At 42.7% G+C, this 16,558-nt stretch overlaps 1 protein-coding gene across 2 annotated transcripts in view; it reads right to left on the reverse strand.

Moving 5' to 3' along the window:
- Positions 1 to 16,558, reverse strand: part of efcab7 (EF-hand calcium binding domain 7) — a 79,412-nt gene that overhangs the window by 46,003 nt on the left and 16,851 nt on the right. For both annotated transcript variants that reach the window (XM_067990399.1, XM_067990400.1), the window contains exons 5-6: positions 9,765 to 9,960; positions 6,956 to 7,080 (exon numbers count right to left, since the gene is read on the reverse strand). In XM_067990399.1, the coding sequence (XP_067846500.1) occupies positions 6,956 to 7,080; positions 9,765 to 9,960 (321 nt within the window). The remainder of the gene's footprint in view (positions 1 to 6,955; positions 7,081 to 9,764; positions 9,961 to 16,558) is intronic.

The following is a 16,558-nucleotide window of genomic DNA, read 5'->3' on the forward strand; positions in this document are numbered from 1 at the left end:
AATCTGCTCTCAGATTGAAATCACATCCTACAAAGATGCACAAATTAGTGGACAATAACTATTTTGTTGATTTGCATTCCCCAGGCATGTCCTCTCCATCCATCCACCTGAGGGTGTGCTTGGCCTTTGTTTGGTCCCTCCATACAGCAACATCGCTGAAATGGGGACCTTACCAGTGTAGAAGGATTATGGCCACATCCCACTACTTTGTGACACCCCACTGCCTCCTGAAGGAGCTTTATGTTTTTTTTTGATAGACAAATAATCATATAACAGGTTAGTTATAACATAAACTCATGCAAGACTTGGTTCTGTTTCCTTTAATAGCGATACACACATCTGCCTGAAATTAGGAAACTACTTGGTCCCTTTCCTAGAGATTTAATCAACACAATCACCCCAAGCAACACCTCAATGCTCTCCTAGTAAAAAAGGGCCAATTAGAACAGTACCTCATCTCAAAGCATACATGCGTGTGTGTGGGGGGTGGTGTGTGTATGTGCTGGACAAGCCCAAGATGCTCCCACCCATCAGTTCACTTGGCCAGTCACCTGCAGAGGCACTTCCAACAACCTATTACAACTGCGCATAATGCCGTCCACGCAGATACTGCCTTGCTAACACATTCAATGCACCCGAAGTACAATGTGGACACTAAGTAACCTATCTGAGCTTGGCACGTAAATGCATGTTAGAAGTTGTTTTGTGTGAATTCTCTTGTTTTCCTGTGAAATTAAAGGGGGAAAAATTATTAAAAAGACAATCTGCATTGCTTGGCAGTTGTCTTTTAAAATAAAGTGTTGTGAGTGGTAGTAACACCGTGTTATTTCCAGTTTTGAAGCCCAATGTAGCAGGATGTGTATGGAGAAAGGAGTGTCAGAATCTGCCAAATCCCCAGTTCTGGCAGATTAAAGGACTCTTCATTGAACAGCTGGACTGTATTTTCCTGTAATTTTACAAAAAATTCCGCTGGCAGTATGTTTCTGATAATGCACCAGATGGCGCTCCAGTCACTCAGATTTCCATTCAGAAAGTTGTGTGTTCTGTCCACTGAAAAATAATGCTTTTAATACAATGCATTACAAATCCTGTACTGTGCTCTGTAGCTCTCAAATTATTTTACAGATAAATTTAACACTGCTATATCATGTGCCGAAAATGTTAGCAAAAATCAGAGTCACGGTACAGCACAAAGATTGCTCGTTTACTTTTAATGCAGGACGAGATTCCCTCTTTTAGAGTATGTTCCTCCTTTCCCATTTCTCAGGTCTTCCCAAACCACGCACAAGCGGGACTCACATTCTCTGAGGCATTCACCATTAAACTAAACATAAAGCAACCAATAGAAAGTACAACACAGTGGCTTGGGATGATTTTCCCTCCTTCCCTTTTTTTGAGAAAATCATCTGGTTCCCCCATTCCCATCCTCATCCTCCAAGTAGCAGCAAAACCGCACAGAAACTCAGCATGACATAGGCACCTTTCAATCCAACATGCCAAGGCACAAAATTAATTTGTTTTAAAACACGTTTCTTAATGCATTAATTCTTCACAGTCACAGACGTTTGGCGCAACAAGCCCATCTCTTTCCAGTTGACTTTAATCCTACTACTCAACTCGTCACTACACCCTTCAAACTTTTCTCTCCTCAGAAACGTATCAAATTGAACCTTGAACACACATATGCTGTCAGCTTCAATGGCTTTCCCTGGTAAATTTTCTTTGGGTGAAAATATTTCTCCCGACTTCCCTTCTAACTATTAGTTTCTAAACTTTGTCTCCCTGGTATTCGTATACTTCACCACAGTGAACAACTTGCCAGATTTTGTTCTGTCACATTAAGTATTACAAGTCATAGCCATGCACTGGTTCACTAATACAGTATTAAAACAAACTGGTAAGCATTTTCAAATTCTCTGCCTGGCCTTTATTTCCTACATTACTGTTCCACTTTTGTTAGTACCCATCTCAAGTGAACCTAATCCTCTTTTTTAAAAAAAAGACATTCAAATCAATAGAGGATATACAGCAAAGTCCAGTTAGATATGATTTTTTATAAATCTCCAATTGTCTCTCCACCTCTGCTGATGGCATGGACTGTTGTACACTGTGGTATAGATCCACAGGCACCAGTGACCCTTAGGTACCTTGTGCAAGTGGCCATTCTTCATGTGTAAGCCTAGACAGAGAATGTTGGGAATTTATTCAAACATGGAGCACTTCACAGCCAAGTTCAATTGCATCCTTACCCAATATCTACTAATGCACTTTCCAGCAGAGGTCACCGGATAACCATCAAGAGCATGAACCCTGCCAGATTTTTTACTTTTCTAGCCCAGGGGCACTGAGGCCAATTGTAGAGCCATAATTGCTGCCCTGGCTGAGATCAGTTAACTCAGTATTAAATGGAATCAAAACTGGGGCCTTCTGGTCTAATTGGCCTAATACTACATCAAGCCTTTACCCTGGCTAGAACCCAAATTTATTTAAACATAAGCCATTGGGAACAATGAACTTATCGACTAATGGAAACATCTGATTAGCGACAGGTTATTCCAGCCAACATTCTCCTTTTTGATCACACATACTGGCAGCAATCTCACCTGTGAAAGAATTGCTGTAACAGCGCATCACCCATGTGATATCCTCCACACAGTTACCAGCAATGAAGTGTGATTGATGAAGTCACCACACAACTTTCATCATAATTTACAAGTAAAATGTAATCTGTTTTAACTCTGCTGAAACAGATAATATCGTCTAAGATCGATACATTATGAACGTCATTTTTATTTTTAAAATTCCAGCATCTGGGACAAAATTCAAGATTAAAAACAAGACAGACCCACTGATCACAAAGAGCAGACAGAGGCTGGGCTGTAATATAGTATGACATCACTATGCCCCAGGCACAACATTATTCACAAAGTTCAGTTTGCAAATGAGTGCACAGATTTTAAATGTGGTTGCAGCTGTTTTTTTTCCAAATACTGCCACTTGGTTAATGTGCCACTGTGTTTATTTTTCAAGAGTTTGCCACCAGCAGCTAAAACCACCAACTAAAACCACCAACTAATGCTATGTTATTTTAACCAAGCTCTACTTAACTGTAGTGAATGGGAACTGATTTGCACAAACAGTAATGTAGTGGTCATTTGATAAAATAACCAGGTCGGTCAAGAAAAGAATATTTCAGCCTGTGTAGCCACGGTCTATTTCTGCCTCTCCCAAAAAAATTTAACCAACCAGGTAATCCAAATGAAACTAGTGTGTCGTTCTTTAACAAGCTTAACTATGTACTGCAATAATTTACAACACTTTGCCATATTGTTTAAACAAAACAAGATTTCAAAATAAAACAACACCAGAGTGTTTCTTGCATCAGATGTCTTTTTTTGGTGGAAGCTATTACTGGGATAGAATTATCTACAAAAGAGCCTAAGGGGCATAATTACTTGGAAGGAGAAAGTGAAATACGGTCCCACTGAGACCCTGCATTCAGGCATTTAATATAGGAAGCCATGACATCTTTTCCGTTTCATCATATATTTATGCTGCCTTTGTGTTTTTGGGTTGCACTGTACGGAGGGGAAAGAGGTGTCAAGTGAGATGTGGCTCTGTTATTTCTCTGTGCTGCAGCACTAAAATCATCAATGCACAATTTTTACAGAAGGTCTCCAGGCTCCCATTCACAACCAGACCAGTAACATTTTCCAATTTTCTCTTGGAGCATTTACAGCTGTTATTGTATTGACTGCTGAAAGGAAAATCTAACAGAAGTTGAGAGATGAAGGAAGAAAAGAAAAGAGGGGGAAAAAAAATCAACATTAACACTACACAAATATTGACTTTGCAAAGTCAATATCATGTTATCTTTACCCCTTAGGAGCTAAAATTGAAAGAGGCCGATTCTAGCTTTGAAACAAGCAAGTAGTGTGTGCAAACAGTCAATATTTCTTTTCTGTAATATTTCTTTTTGATCCCAGAGATTAAAATATGGAAAGAGGGAAAAAATATTTGTAACTTCAAAATTAGAAGATCTTCTGCTATAATTTACTGATGCTCAAACTCTCCACAACATTCAGTCTAAATTCTCCCAACTGCAGTAGAGATCCAATAAATACATTCCCAATCAAATTGCAGAATCCCCATCAACATATAAAATCAAAACCAAAATACTGCGGATGCTGGAAATCTGAAATAAAATTGGAAAATGCTGGAAAAACCCAGCAAGTGAGGCAGCATCTATGGAGAAAGAAACAGAGTTAATGTTTCAGGTCGAAGACCTGGTCAGGTCACAGGTTCTGAAGAGAGGTCTTCGACCTGAAACGTTAACTCTGTTTCTTTCTCCACAGATGCTGCCTCACTTGCTGAGCTTCTCCAACATATAAAATCACTTCCCTATTCTTTCATCATAGAGCTTTCATCATAGTGATCCATATATAATACTTGAATGGCTAAACCAGATCCATTTATTTTCATTGTGTTTTTTTTCAATTTCCATCCTTCTCAAAGGTCCTAACGTGTTGGTACGCAGTTCCATGGCACCACCTGCCCTTCTGTACCATGCACAGCTGCCCATTCTGTATATGTTTCTCTTCCTACCGTGGCGTCACCAAGAACTGCAGCATGCCTACCTGGATAAAATAAGCTAACTCAGCACAGATCAGGGACTGAACCTGGGACCGACAAGTCGATATGGCTCAGGATCGCATCACACTAAGCCATGGGATAGTTCCTAAATCTTTTTCAAATGTTTCTTCAATTATTTAGGAGCTCAATGTCCAACAGGTTGGACGTTGTCTAATTTCACCTGGAACTATTTGCAAATTAATACTTTTTAAGAAATGAATACCTTCTGGTAAAAGCTCCCTTGCCGCCCCCATCCAATCACAGTATTTGTTTTATAACACACTGTATGGAGTTTGCTCTAAAACTGCAGCATATCAAGAGATTAAGATGATCACCAGACTAAATCTTGAATGCTTTATCATGTGAACTACAAGATGTGTTACTGCTTTGGAACATACTCAAATGTATTAATCTTTACATACAAATACAGCAATTTTCTACCTTTTTCCATTTTTGTTATTTTGGGGTGTGTGTGTGTGTGTGTGTGTGGTGGGGGGGGGGGTTGGGGGGCGAGGGGAAGGGTCATAGCAGGCAACAACAGATGGACAGATGCAACTACAGGAAGGATGTGATCGCTTTGGAGAGGGTGCAGAGGAGATTCACCAGGATGTTATCAGGGCTGGAGCGCTTCAGCTATGAAGAGAGACTGGGAACATTGGGTTTGTTTTCCTTGGAGCAGAGGAGGCTGAGGGGGGACATGATTGAGGTGTACAAAATTATGAGGGGCACAGATAGGATGGATACTAAGGAGCTTTTTCCCTTCGTTGAGGGTTCTATAACAAGGGGGCATAGATTCAAGGTAAAAGGCGGGAGGTTTAGAGGGGATTTGAGAAAGAACTTTTTCACCCAGAGGGTGGTTGGAGTCTGGAACTCACTGCCTGAGAGGGTTGTGGAGGCAGGAACCCTCACAACATTCAAGAAGCATTTGGATGAGCACTTGAAATGCCATAGCATACAAGGCTACAGACCAAATGCTGGAATATGGGATTAGATTAGACTGGGCTTGATGGCCGGCGCGGACACGATGGGCCGAAGGGCCTCTATCCGTGCTGTATAACTCTATGACTCTATGACAATTCTTGCCTTCATATCATAGTTAGGCGTGAAACCTCCTGTGCCATGCATGATTAGGACAGAAGCAATATTGGGGCTTAATGTACTGACTGGCACAGGAGAGTAACTGCTCCATACAGGAGGAAAGTGTTTCATGACATTGAAAATTTAGTTGCAGAATCAATAATATATGTTGGGTAAGAAAATGATTGGTCTCAGCTGTGTCACCTGTTACAGTCAAATTGCCTCCCAACACTCACTATCTGGGCTTATTCATGAAGAATGGCCACTTAGGCAAGGTACCCAATGTCAGCCAGCACCTTGAACTGTGTAGCAGTAAGATTCTGTGCCTTCAGGGCAAAATTAGGGCATTGCTAGCAAATAAATACTACTGCTTGCTGACTGTCCTGCTGTGTATTTCCAGGATTTTCTGTTTTTATTTCAGGTTTCCAGCATTTGCAGTTTTTTTTTCATTTTACAAATAAATACCCCTGATGTTGCAATTTAAACCTTATTTTTCAAAAAAAGTGTTTCTAGAATTCACAAAACCTACACTAATGTAAGAGGGGAAAATCATTAAATATTTATTATTTGCCTGCTTCACTTTATTGCAACAAGAAATACACAAGTCTGCAAAGTGCAATGATAGAGTGACTAGTAAACAGTAATGTCTCCACAATAGTTTGAGATGTGCAGCAGACTATGTCCTTAGGGCTACTGTGCTGTTTCTTTGCTCCTTTCAATTGGGCCAACGGTGCAAATTACATTATGTTCATTGGCTGCAGCTATTATTTTTAGTACGGACACTGAGGTCTCTGCGGATAGATAACATTTTTGTATTCAGTAAAATTTTTGACTGGGAAAAATACATAGAGCAACAATGCAACATAACCATCAGATTTATCCTTGGATTCACATTTAAAAACTGTTTGAATGAAATTAAGTTTATTCCCTTCCTTTCTCTGCCACCTTATCCTGAGGGACCTGTGCTGTCAAATACTTACCGTATGTTTGTGATTAGGTTTAATTTACCCCATAGCATATAGCTGAAGATATAAACAATAAGACAGAAAATGCTGTCATTCTGATTAAGGATTTTACACAAAACATTAGTCAGTCTTTCGATTTCAGAAGCAGACTAACCCTCTGAGTGTTTCTTGCACATTCTGTTTTTATTTCAGATTACCACTAACTGTGGTTTTCTATTTTATCTCTAACTATATGAAAGGATATGCTTCACAGATCTGAAATCAGAAACTTTGAGAATTACCTTTATCGCTTTGGGCTCCGTTAATTTCAGACCTTTTGTAGTGGTAGCTCCCATACTGATGGAAGAAGAAATTGAGGCCCTACGACTTCGAGCAGATGAGGGTCTTGATGAAAGTCTGCTATCAGCTGAAATACAGTTGTCCATATAATTAGAATCCTTACTTTGTGTTGCTTTTACTTTCTGAAGATCAGAGAACTTGTGGTAAGATAAAAAGCACAATTCTACTACCGTTACAAGCTCAAAACCGGTACCTGCTTACAGCAATGCTAACCCAGTAGACCCAAGGTCACTGCCAGTCTCTCTCATCAGAGAAAGAGATGCTCACTACAGGTGTACTTGCATCCATTCACAAACATTTAAAAATAATCCTGCCAATTAGAAAAATCTCAGTAGGAAAACTGCCATTTTTCCTACCATGTCTGTGGTCACCTACCCTTTAATAATCATCAGGATTGGCTTTATTAAAGGGGCCTGAAACTTTTTAAACTTAAATATAAATGTAACCATATAATATACATTTTGGAAGTGCTACTTTAAGAAATGTACGGAGTCGTACACCAGGTTATAGTCCAACAGCTTTATTTGAAATCACAAGCTTTCGGAGCTTTGCTCCTTCGTCAGGTGAGTGAAGGGTTCCATAAAGGCACCGCATATATAGTCAGAGAACAATGCCTAGTGATTACAGATAATCTTTCCAACTGCCCGTTATCACACCTCGGCAGAGAGATAATCACAGCAATCAAAGGAGTGGATGGTGTTCAGACAGGTTAGTCAGGGACACATTACATCCAAGAATACTGAATACACAAGGGGTCAGATAACAAAGACAGAGAGAGAGAGAGAGAGAGAGACCCGACAGGCAGAGAGAGAGAGAGAGAGAGAGAGAGAGAGAGAGAGAGAGAATGACCCGTTGCATTAAAAACAGATAACTTTTTTTCGCTGGTGGGGTTACATATAGCATGACATGTACCCAAGATCCCGATTGAGGCCGTCCGCATGGGTGCAGAACTTGGCTATCAATTTCTGCTCGACGATTTTGCGTTGTGTGTCTCGAAGGCCGCCTTGGAGAACGCTTACCCGAAGATCAGAGGCTGAATGTCCTTGACTGCTGAAGTGTTCCCCGACTGGGAGGGAATCCTCCTGTCTGGCGATTGTTGTGCGGTGTCCGTTCATCCATTGTCGCAGTGTCCGCATGGTCTCGCCGATATACCATGCTCGGGGCATCCTTTCCTGCAACGTATGAGATAGACAACGTTGGCCGAGTCACAGGAGTATGAACCATGTACAAGGTAGGTGGTGTCCTCTCGTGTGATGGTGGTATCTGTGTCGATGATCTGGTATGTCTTGCAGAGGTTGCCTTGGCAGGGTTGAGTGATGTCGTGGACGCTGTTCTCCTGAAAGCTGGGTAATTTGCTGCGAACGATGGTCTGTTTGAGGTTAGGTGGCTGTTTGAAGGCGAGTAGTGGAGGCGTGGGGATGGCCTTAGTGAGGTGTTCGTCGTCATCGATGACATGTTGAAGGCTGTGAAGAACATGGCGTAGTTTCTCCGCTCCGGGGAAGTACTGGACGACGAAGGGTACTCTGTTGGTTGTGTCCCGTGTTTATCTTCTGAGGAGGTCTATGCGATTTTTCGCTGTGGCCCGTCGGAACTGTCAATCGACGAGTCGAGCGTCATATCCCGTTCTTACGAGGGCGTCTTTCAGCGTCTGTAGGTGTCCATCGCGTTCCTCCTCGTCTGAGCAGATCCTGTGTATTCGCAGGGCCTGTCCATAAGGGATGGCCTCTTTGATGTGGTTAGGGTGGAAGCTGGAAAAGTGGAGCATCGTGAGGTGGTCCGTGGGCTTGCGGTAGAGTGAGGTGCTGAGGTGCCCGTCTTTGATGGAGATTCGTGTGTCCAAGAATGAAACCGATTCTGAGGAGTAGTCCATGGTGAGTTTGATGGTGGGATGGAACTTGTTGATGTTATCGTGTAGTCTCTTCAGTGATTCTTCGCCGTGGGTCCATAGGAAGAAAATGTCGTCGATGTATCTGGTGTATAGCGTTGGTTGGAGGTCCTGTGCAGTGAAGAAGTCGTGCTCGAACTTGTGCATGAAAATGTTGGCGTATTGGGGTGCGAATTTGGTCCCCATGGCTGTTCCGTGTGTTTGGGTAAAGAACTGCAATGTAATGTGTCCCTGACTAACCTGTCTGAACACCATCCACTCCTTTGATTGCTGTGATTATCTCTCTGCCGAGGTGTGATAACGGGCAGTTGGAAAGATTATCTGTAATCACCAGGCATTGTTCTCTGACTATATATGCTGTGCCTTTATGGAACCCTTCATTCACCTGACGAAGGAGCAAAGCTCCAAAAGCTTGTGATTTCAAATAAAGCTGTTGGACTATAACCTGGTGTACGACTCCGTACATTTGTCCACCCCAGTCCATCACCGGCATCTCCACATCATGGCTACTTTAAGAAATCTTGCCTTAATAAGGTGCAAAACGTTTCAAACGCCCTTCCAAAACCTGACCGATTGCAAAGCTACTCAATCAGATTTACTCAACAAAAGCAAGTCTGTATCACAGTAATTAATACTTTCATAAGACATAACAGTGAACAGTAATTTCTTTTAGATGTAGTAAGAACGCATAATGACATTTTACTGTACCTATGTGGGTTATGTAAGGTATCAAAATATTATCACAAAAACAGAGTCTGTAACTTGAAGTAATAAAACTCATATTGAAGTACTGATCAATTTTTAGAAATAGCATTTCTGCCCTAAATGTGACTGGTGGTACAGGGGAATACTGTGCTTGTGTTTACCTTTTCTAGAGATTATTTCTGTCTCAGGATTTTGAGAAGTTCCCAGCAATGACTGTGATGAAGGTGAAGAAGAACGCTCCAGCGAAGTGTCTGTCAAACTTCCAAACTGTTGTTGCTTCATCTTGACATCAGCCTCTAGCCTTGCTACCGCAGTCTTTTGACTTGTTTCAACTGTCGCCAGGAATAATTTACAAAACTGTGAAATGAAGAGGTGCTACATTAATCAGTAGTTTTCCCTGCATTTACACTGATCAGCATATGAACAAATTCCAGAAAAAGGAGAAAGGAAGGCTGTGAATACTTTTTGCACAAAGTGTTCCTCCAACCCCTCTTTCAGGAAAAAAATTACGACAACGTCTCTTATCTTTTAGGAGGTTGTTTTTGCAGTGTATTTTCTGTTTATATGGAAAGCTGCCATTTTAGAGCTTCACTATTGTTTCAAGCTCCTACAGCTATCATAGAGTTTTGAAAAAGCTAGGTGTTGGGCCAAGGCCCATAGTGCAGGTCATTACCAAGTTTGAAAACAGTCAGCCAAAAAACAAGGAAAATCAAGAAGCAGCTGATCTTACATTTTAAAAATGTGTAGATTGTAGGAGGAAAGGAAACTGAGGGAGGTAAGGAGTTTGCAGTTTTGAGGAACTGGGAGAAGAACAAGAATAGGTTCGTTCAAATGATTTCAATTGGAACTTCGAAGTTAATCTACTTGTATGGGGTGGGCAACGGGGGGAGGGATATCACTACTGTCTGGAATCAAAATGACAGATCGCCACAAGGCTAAAGGATGACTACAAAAATACATCCTTAAAAAAATCATTCTTCTTTAAATAATATACAAAGATTCTGTGTTTTATTTTATATTTGAAGTTCCATTTTAACCATTAGACTTTTATTGCTCAGCCTTTGAGACATTTTCAACTGTTTTATACCAGCTGAAAAGAAATCTATGCAACTATGTAAACAAAATCTGTTTTGTACTGCTGGGTCTGTTTAGATCCAAATTAATGAGTGGCACAGCACTTTGTAGCTCCACTGTTGTGTGCTATCAAAATTAAAATCAAGTTAGATAAATAGCTGAAGGAAAAGGAATAAAGGGATATGGGAATAGCTCAGGCACTTGGGGTTGGGACTACTGCTTGTGAGGAGGATAAATGCCAACATGGACTGGTTGGGCCGAATAGCCTGTCTCTGTGCTGTAATTTCAATGTAATCCATGCCAGAGTAGTGGGACACTGATCTGCCTTAGTGCTTAATTGTGAATGACATTGGCAGAGGCTTGGGGAGCAGGTCACCTGCTCTCTCTGTCTCTCATCAGAGGGAGAAAATAGGGAAAAACTATATTAAAATAGAAATTCTAAATCACAAACCAATAATCTTGGTTTAAATAGGTCAGTTTAGAAGCAACATCATCATAATAAAAATAGACATTAAGGCATTTGGATATAATGTACGGGTAGCTAATGTCCCCTTTATGTTACAAATAGTTTCAGGTAAAAGTAGTTCTGGAATATGCTGGTGCTGTGGAGTCTGCTCTATCCACACTGAAAAGTGGATTCCACAGCATTGGTAACTACACAATTTTAACTCTCATTACTGGTCATTGGACATTTTGTGCTATGGAGAAATCACACTGCTGCCATGTACAGATACGGTTGAATGAATCTGTTGTTTACAGCACTGCTGCCTCTGGAGAAACATCACCTTGAAATGGTTCTTCCTTCCTTCACCAGCAGAAATTCCATCATGTTTATATAATGCATCAGACCTGCCGCCATTGTCCACACTAATCCAGAGGGGGTATAACTTGTTTTACTACAGAATGCTTGGGCTTGTAGGAGTAATGTTCTGATTTTGCACTCCTGGCAGGAAGCCTTGTTTGCTGGAACTACATCAGAAGTTCAGTTGCACACCGCACACGACTTTCTAATCATATGGGCGCAAGCTATGCCTGTGTTTCCAAAATACACTCCTTACATTTAATTCCTATGTTTCAACAAACTGCTAATGACTTACAAAAAACGCAAGACAAATTCTCAACCATCGGATTTAGAAATTCCTAAACTGTACAACACAGGTGGAAGACAGGAGTACACCCCACACCCACTGCAGGTACCATAAAAATTGCAACCCATTAACCCCCCCTTCCCACAGCAAAACACTGCATCTGAAGCATGTACCTCGACAGTATCAGTGAACACACAATTGTGCCAACAGACTCAATGTATGCTCCTGCAAATTCTGTTTAAGCAAAATATATGAGTACAACACCATATGAACTTGCATAAAACTCTGCAAAAATAATTTAAAACATTCTAATCCTTGCTTTGTGATTGATTTATGGTTGCAGCGTTCTCAGATACAAATTACATCTTGCATATACCTTACCTTGTTTCTATGCAGGGTGCATGGTAGAATGCATGTACAGCCACACTATTATCTTACACTTGTGTAACCCCTTTTACGTAATAAAACATCCCAAGGTGCCTCACAGAGGTGAAAATAACCAGACACTGAGAAGTGGTGAGAGAAAACTTAGGGGTGGTAGTTGAAGGCAAAATTAAAGAGGTAGTTTTTGAGGAGGCGTTTGAAGGAATGGAGGACAGTAACAAGGTGAAGGGGTATAAGAAGGCCATTTCAGAGTATGGCTGAAGGCTGTGAAGCTGAAGGTAGAAAGGGGGATGCAAAGGAGGCCAGAGTTGGAAAAGGATGTGCAGGAACGGAAGGGTACCTTCAACAATGCTGCACTCCCTCAGTAATGCACTGAAGTGTCAGCTTAGATTATGTGCTCAAGTCCAGGACTGGACTGGAACCTATAACCTTTTCACTCAGAGTGCTAACAACTGAGTCAAGCTGACACTGTTTGCCTCATACATGAAGATTGGTCAATGTGAGGGGTATGAGAGGGCACCCAGCATCCATGGAACCATATACCAACGGGGGTCACCACTTTTAGGGGAGGAGAATGGGAACATACTGTCAAAAGCTGCATATGTGCAAACTTGTGAATGCACAGTTGTTTAAGAAAAAAACATGCTTTACATGACATGGCTTCCACAGAGAGTGCTAGAGTGTATATTGCATTTTTCATACAAATAGCAGGCTCTCTTTTTAACGTTTTCTCCCTAGATCTCTATGTATTGAACATCCTCCACAGCTGAAAAGGTGGATAACTGCTCCCAAGTCCTTGCCTCTGTTGTTTGAAACCATTACAAAGTCAATGAACAAATGCACAGGCTTCCTACTTGCCTTAGTGTGTAAGTGTACAGCTTGGTGTAACAATGACACTTACAGACAGAAAAGTCTCAGAATTGATCTCAGCCAGGATAACAGTGGGGGTACTACAACTGTCACATGTCTCTGAATTGGGGAGACACACTCAAAAGTTCCTGCTATCCACTGACTGGTGCTGGTAGTGCGGAGCATTGGGCTCAACTATGATACCCACAACAACAAGGCATTACACCAACTCTTAATGCTTAGGCTCCCACATGAGAACAGCTACTTCAGCAAAGAGCTGCTGCCTTCAAGAGAGGATGGCTAAAAGTAGAAAAACCAGGGTGGAGGGAAATAATAACAACAAAATCAACTACAACTTGCATTTCTATAGCGCCTTTAATATAGAAAATGGAGGTGGAGTAGGTGGTCTTTGTAACGGAGAGTATATGGGGTTGGAAGCTTAGCCCAGAGTCAAATAGGATACTAAGCTTGCAAACAGTCTGATTCAACTGAGAAAGTCGTCGGGAAGGAGGATGGAATAGGCAGCAAGGATACCAAGTTTGTGTCAGGGTGGAAAATATGGCTTCCCAATGTTTAACTGGAGTAAATCATGACTCATCCAGGAATGGATAGTGAGCAGTCTGACAACACATAGGCAATAGAGGGGTCGAGAGAGGTAGAACAGGGTATTGCCAGCGTACATATGGAACCTGACCCCCCTTCTTCGGATGATGTCGTCAAGGGGCAGCATGTAGATGAGAGGGATCAAGGATAGATCCTTGGGGAACTACAAAGGCAACGATGCAAGGGCAAAAGGAGAAGCCATTGCTGGAGATTCTCTGGCTACAATTGGATAGGTAAGAGTGGAACCAAGCAAGGGCAGTCCCACTGACCAGGTCAGCAGAAGAGAGGCATTGGAGGAGGATGGTGCAATTGACTGTGTCAAAGGTTGCAGAGGGATTGAGGAGGATTAGTGCATCACCGTCACAGTTGCAGAAGATGTTATTTGTGACAGTGATTAGGGCTGTTTAAGTGCTGCGGCAGGGACAGAAACCCAACTGGAGAGATTCAAACACGGAGTTGCAGGAAAGATAGGCACGGATTTGGCAGACGACAACAAGTTCAATGAGTTGAGAGGAAAGAGAGGTTAGAGATGGAATTGTAGATTTCAGATAAAGGATTTTTTTTTGAGGAGGTGATGACGATGATTTTGAAAGGGAGGGAGACAGTGCCTGAGGAGAGGGAACCATTTACAATGTCAACTAGCAGGGACACCAAGAAGTTGGATCATCAGAAGTTTAGTAGGTATGGGGTCAAAGGAGCAGGAGGTGGGTCTCATGGACAAGATGAGTTTGGAGAGGGCACGAGAAGAGATGGATGAAAAATTAGAGAAAGACACGGGTTCAGAGCTAAAGCTGGGGGAGCATTGGGGGAGGTCAGGCTTGGTGGGCAAGGGGAAGGAGGGATGCGGCAGAAGCAGCTGAACAGTTGGTCTCAATCTTTGTGAGAATGAATTCCATGGGATCCTCATACTTGGAGGTGAGGGTGGAGGGGTGAGAGGATAGAGGTTTAACGAGACAGTAGGTAGTGGAGAAAAGCTGGGAGTTGTTTTTTCTCTCCAGAATGGCCCTGGAATAGTAACCTGTTTTGGCAGAGGAGAGCAAGAGCCAATAGTGCTTGATGTGGTCCAGCCAGATCTGGTGATGGATAGCTAAACCAATTATGCGCCAGATACACTCAAACCTGAATCTCTTGGACTTGAGGGAACAATGGTGAGGACCAGACCAGGGGGAATGACCAGGCTAGGAGAGAATAAGGGTTTTACTGGGGACAAGGACATTAACCGTGGAAGTGAGGGATTGGTCAAGCATATCAACAGCTGCAAAAGTATAGTTGGAAGTCTAGGGCCAAAGGATACACTGTTGGAAATTTGAAAGTGCTGTTGTAAGTGACTTGAAGGAGAGTTTATTCAAGGGCAGTCATAGAAGGAACTGGAGTTGGAAGGGGGTAGGGAAATGTGGGTGGTGAGGGATACGCAGAAGTGGATGGAGAAGGCCTCGTCTGTGATTGAGGCGATGGAAGTAGAGAGGCAATGTGAGATGGCATGGTCGAGAGGATAACTGAATATGGGTCGTAGATTTTATATGGAGGGAGAGGTGCATGGAGGACAGGCCAGCAGTGAAATTCGAGGAGAGAGGGCAAGTTGAGTTCAGATGAAGATTGAAATCACTGAGGATGAGGAGTTGCTCAATGCAGAGGCTGACGACGGAAAGGGGGGAGGATATATTGGTGAGAAACTTGGAGTGGGGCTTGCGGGGATGGGCAGTAGACAACCAGGATTTTAAAGAAAAGGCGAGAATGGTGGAACAATTTGAGGTGCTTGAAGGAGAAGGTACCAGAGGAGTAAGGAAAAGAGATCTAGATGTAATTTACACTTAAGCTGTAGGTAAGATATAAATGTAGGTGTTTCGATCAATAACATTTCATTATTATTATTCCCAATAAGAATAAAACCGGACAGACCACCCGGCATCGGACCACTAGGCACCGGACACAACAAAGGCAAAACAAGTCCAATCGACCCTGCAAAGTCCTCCTCACTAATATCTGGGGACTTGTGCCAAAATTTGGAGAGCTGTCCCACAGACTAGTCAAGCAGCAGCCTGACATAGCCATACTCACAGAATCATGCCTTTCAGCCAACGTCCCAGACTCTTCCATCACCATCCCTGGGTATGTCCTGTCCCACCAGCAGGACAGACCCACCAGAGGTGGTGGCACAGTAGTATACAGTCAGGAGGGAGTGGCCCTGGGAGTCCTCAACATTGACTCTGGACCCCATGAAATCTCATGGCATCAGGTCAAACACGGGCAAGGAAACCTCCTGCTGATTACTGCCCTCCCTCAGCTGATGAATCAGTCCTCCTCCATGTTGAGCACCACTTGGAGGAAGCACTGAGGGTAGTAAGGGCACAGAATGTACTCTGGGTGGGGGACTTCAATGTCCATCACCAAGAGAGGCACGGTAGCATCACTGACCGAGCCCTGAAGGACACAGCTGCCAAACCGGGCCTGCGGCAGGAGGTGAGCAAACCAACACGAGGGAGAAACCTACTTGACCTCATCCTCACCAATCTAACTGACGCAGATGCATCTGTACTTCACAGTACTGGTAGGAGTGACCACCGCACAGTCCTTGTGGAGATCAAGTCCTGTCTTCGCACTGAGGACACCATCCAACGTGTTGTGTGGCACTACCACCGTGCTAAATGGGATAGATTCAGAACAGATCTAGCAGCTCAAAACTGGGCATCCATGAGGCGCTGAGGGCCATCAGCAGCAGAATTGTATTTCAGCACAATCTGTAACCTCATGGCCTGGCATATTCCTCAGTCTACCATTACCAACAAGCCAGGGGATCAAACCTGGTTCAATGAGGAGTGTAGAAGAACATGCCAGGAGCAGCACTAGGCATACCTAAAAATGAGGTGCCACCCTGGTGAAGCTGCAACACAGGACTACATGCATGCTAAACAGCGGAAGCAACATGCTATAGACAGAGCTAAGTGATTCAACAACCA

Source organism: Heptranchias perlo, chromosome 9 (genome assembly GCF_035084215.1).
Source record: "Heptranchias perlo isolate sHepPer1 chromosome 9, sHepPer1.hap1, whole genome shotgun sequence".
Taxonomy (NCBI): Eukaryota; Metazoa; Chordata; class Chondrichthyes; order Hexanchiformes; family Hexanchidae; genus Heptranchias; species Heptranchias perlo.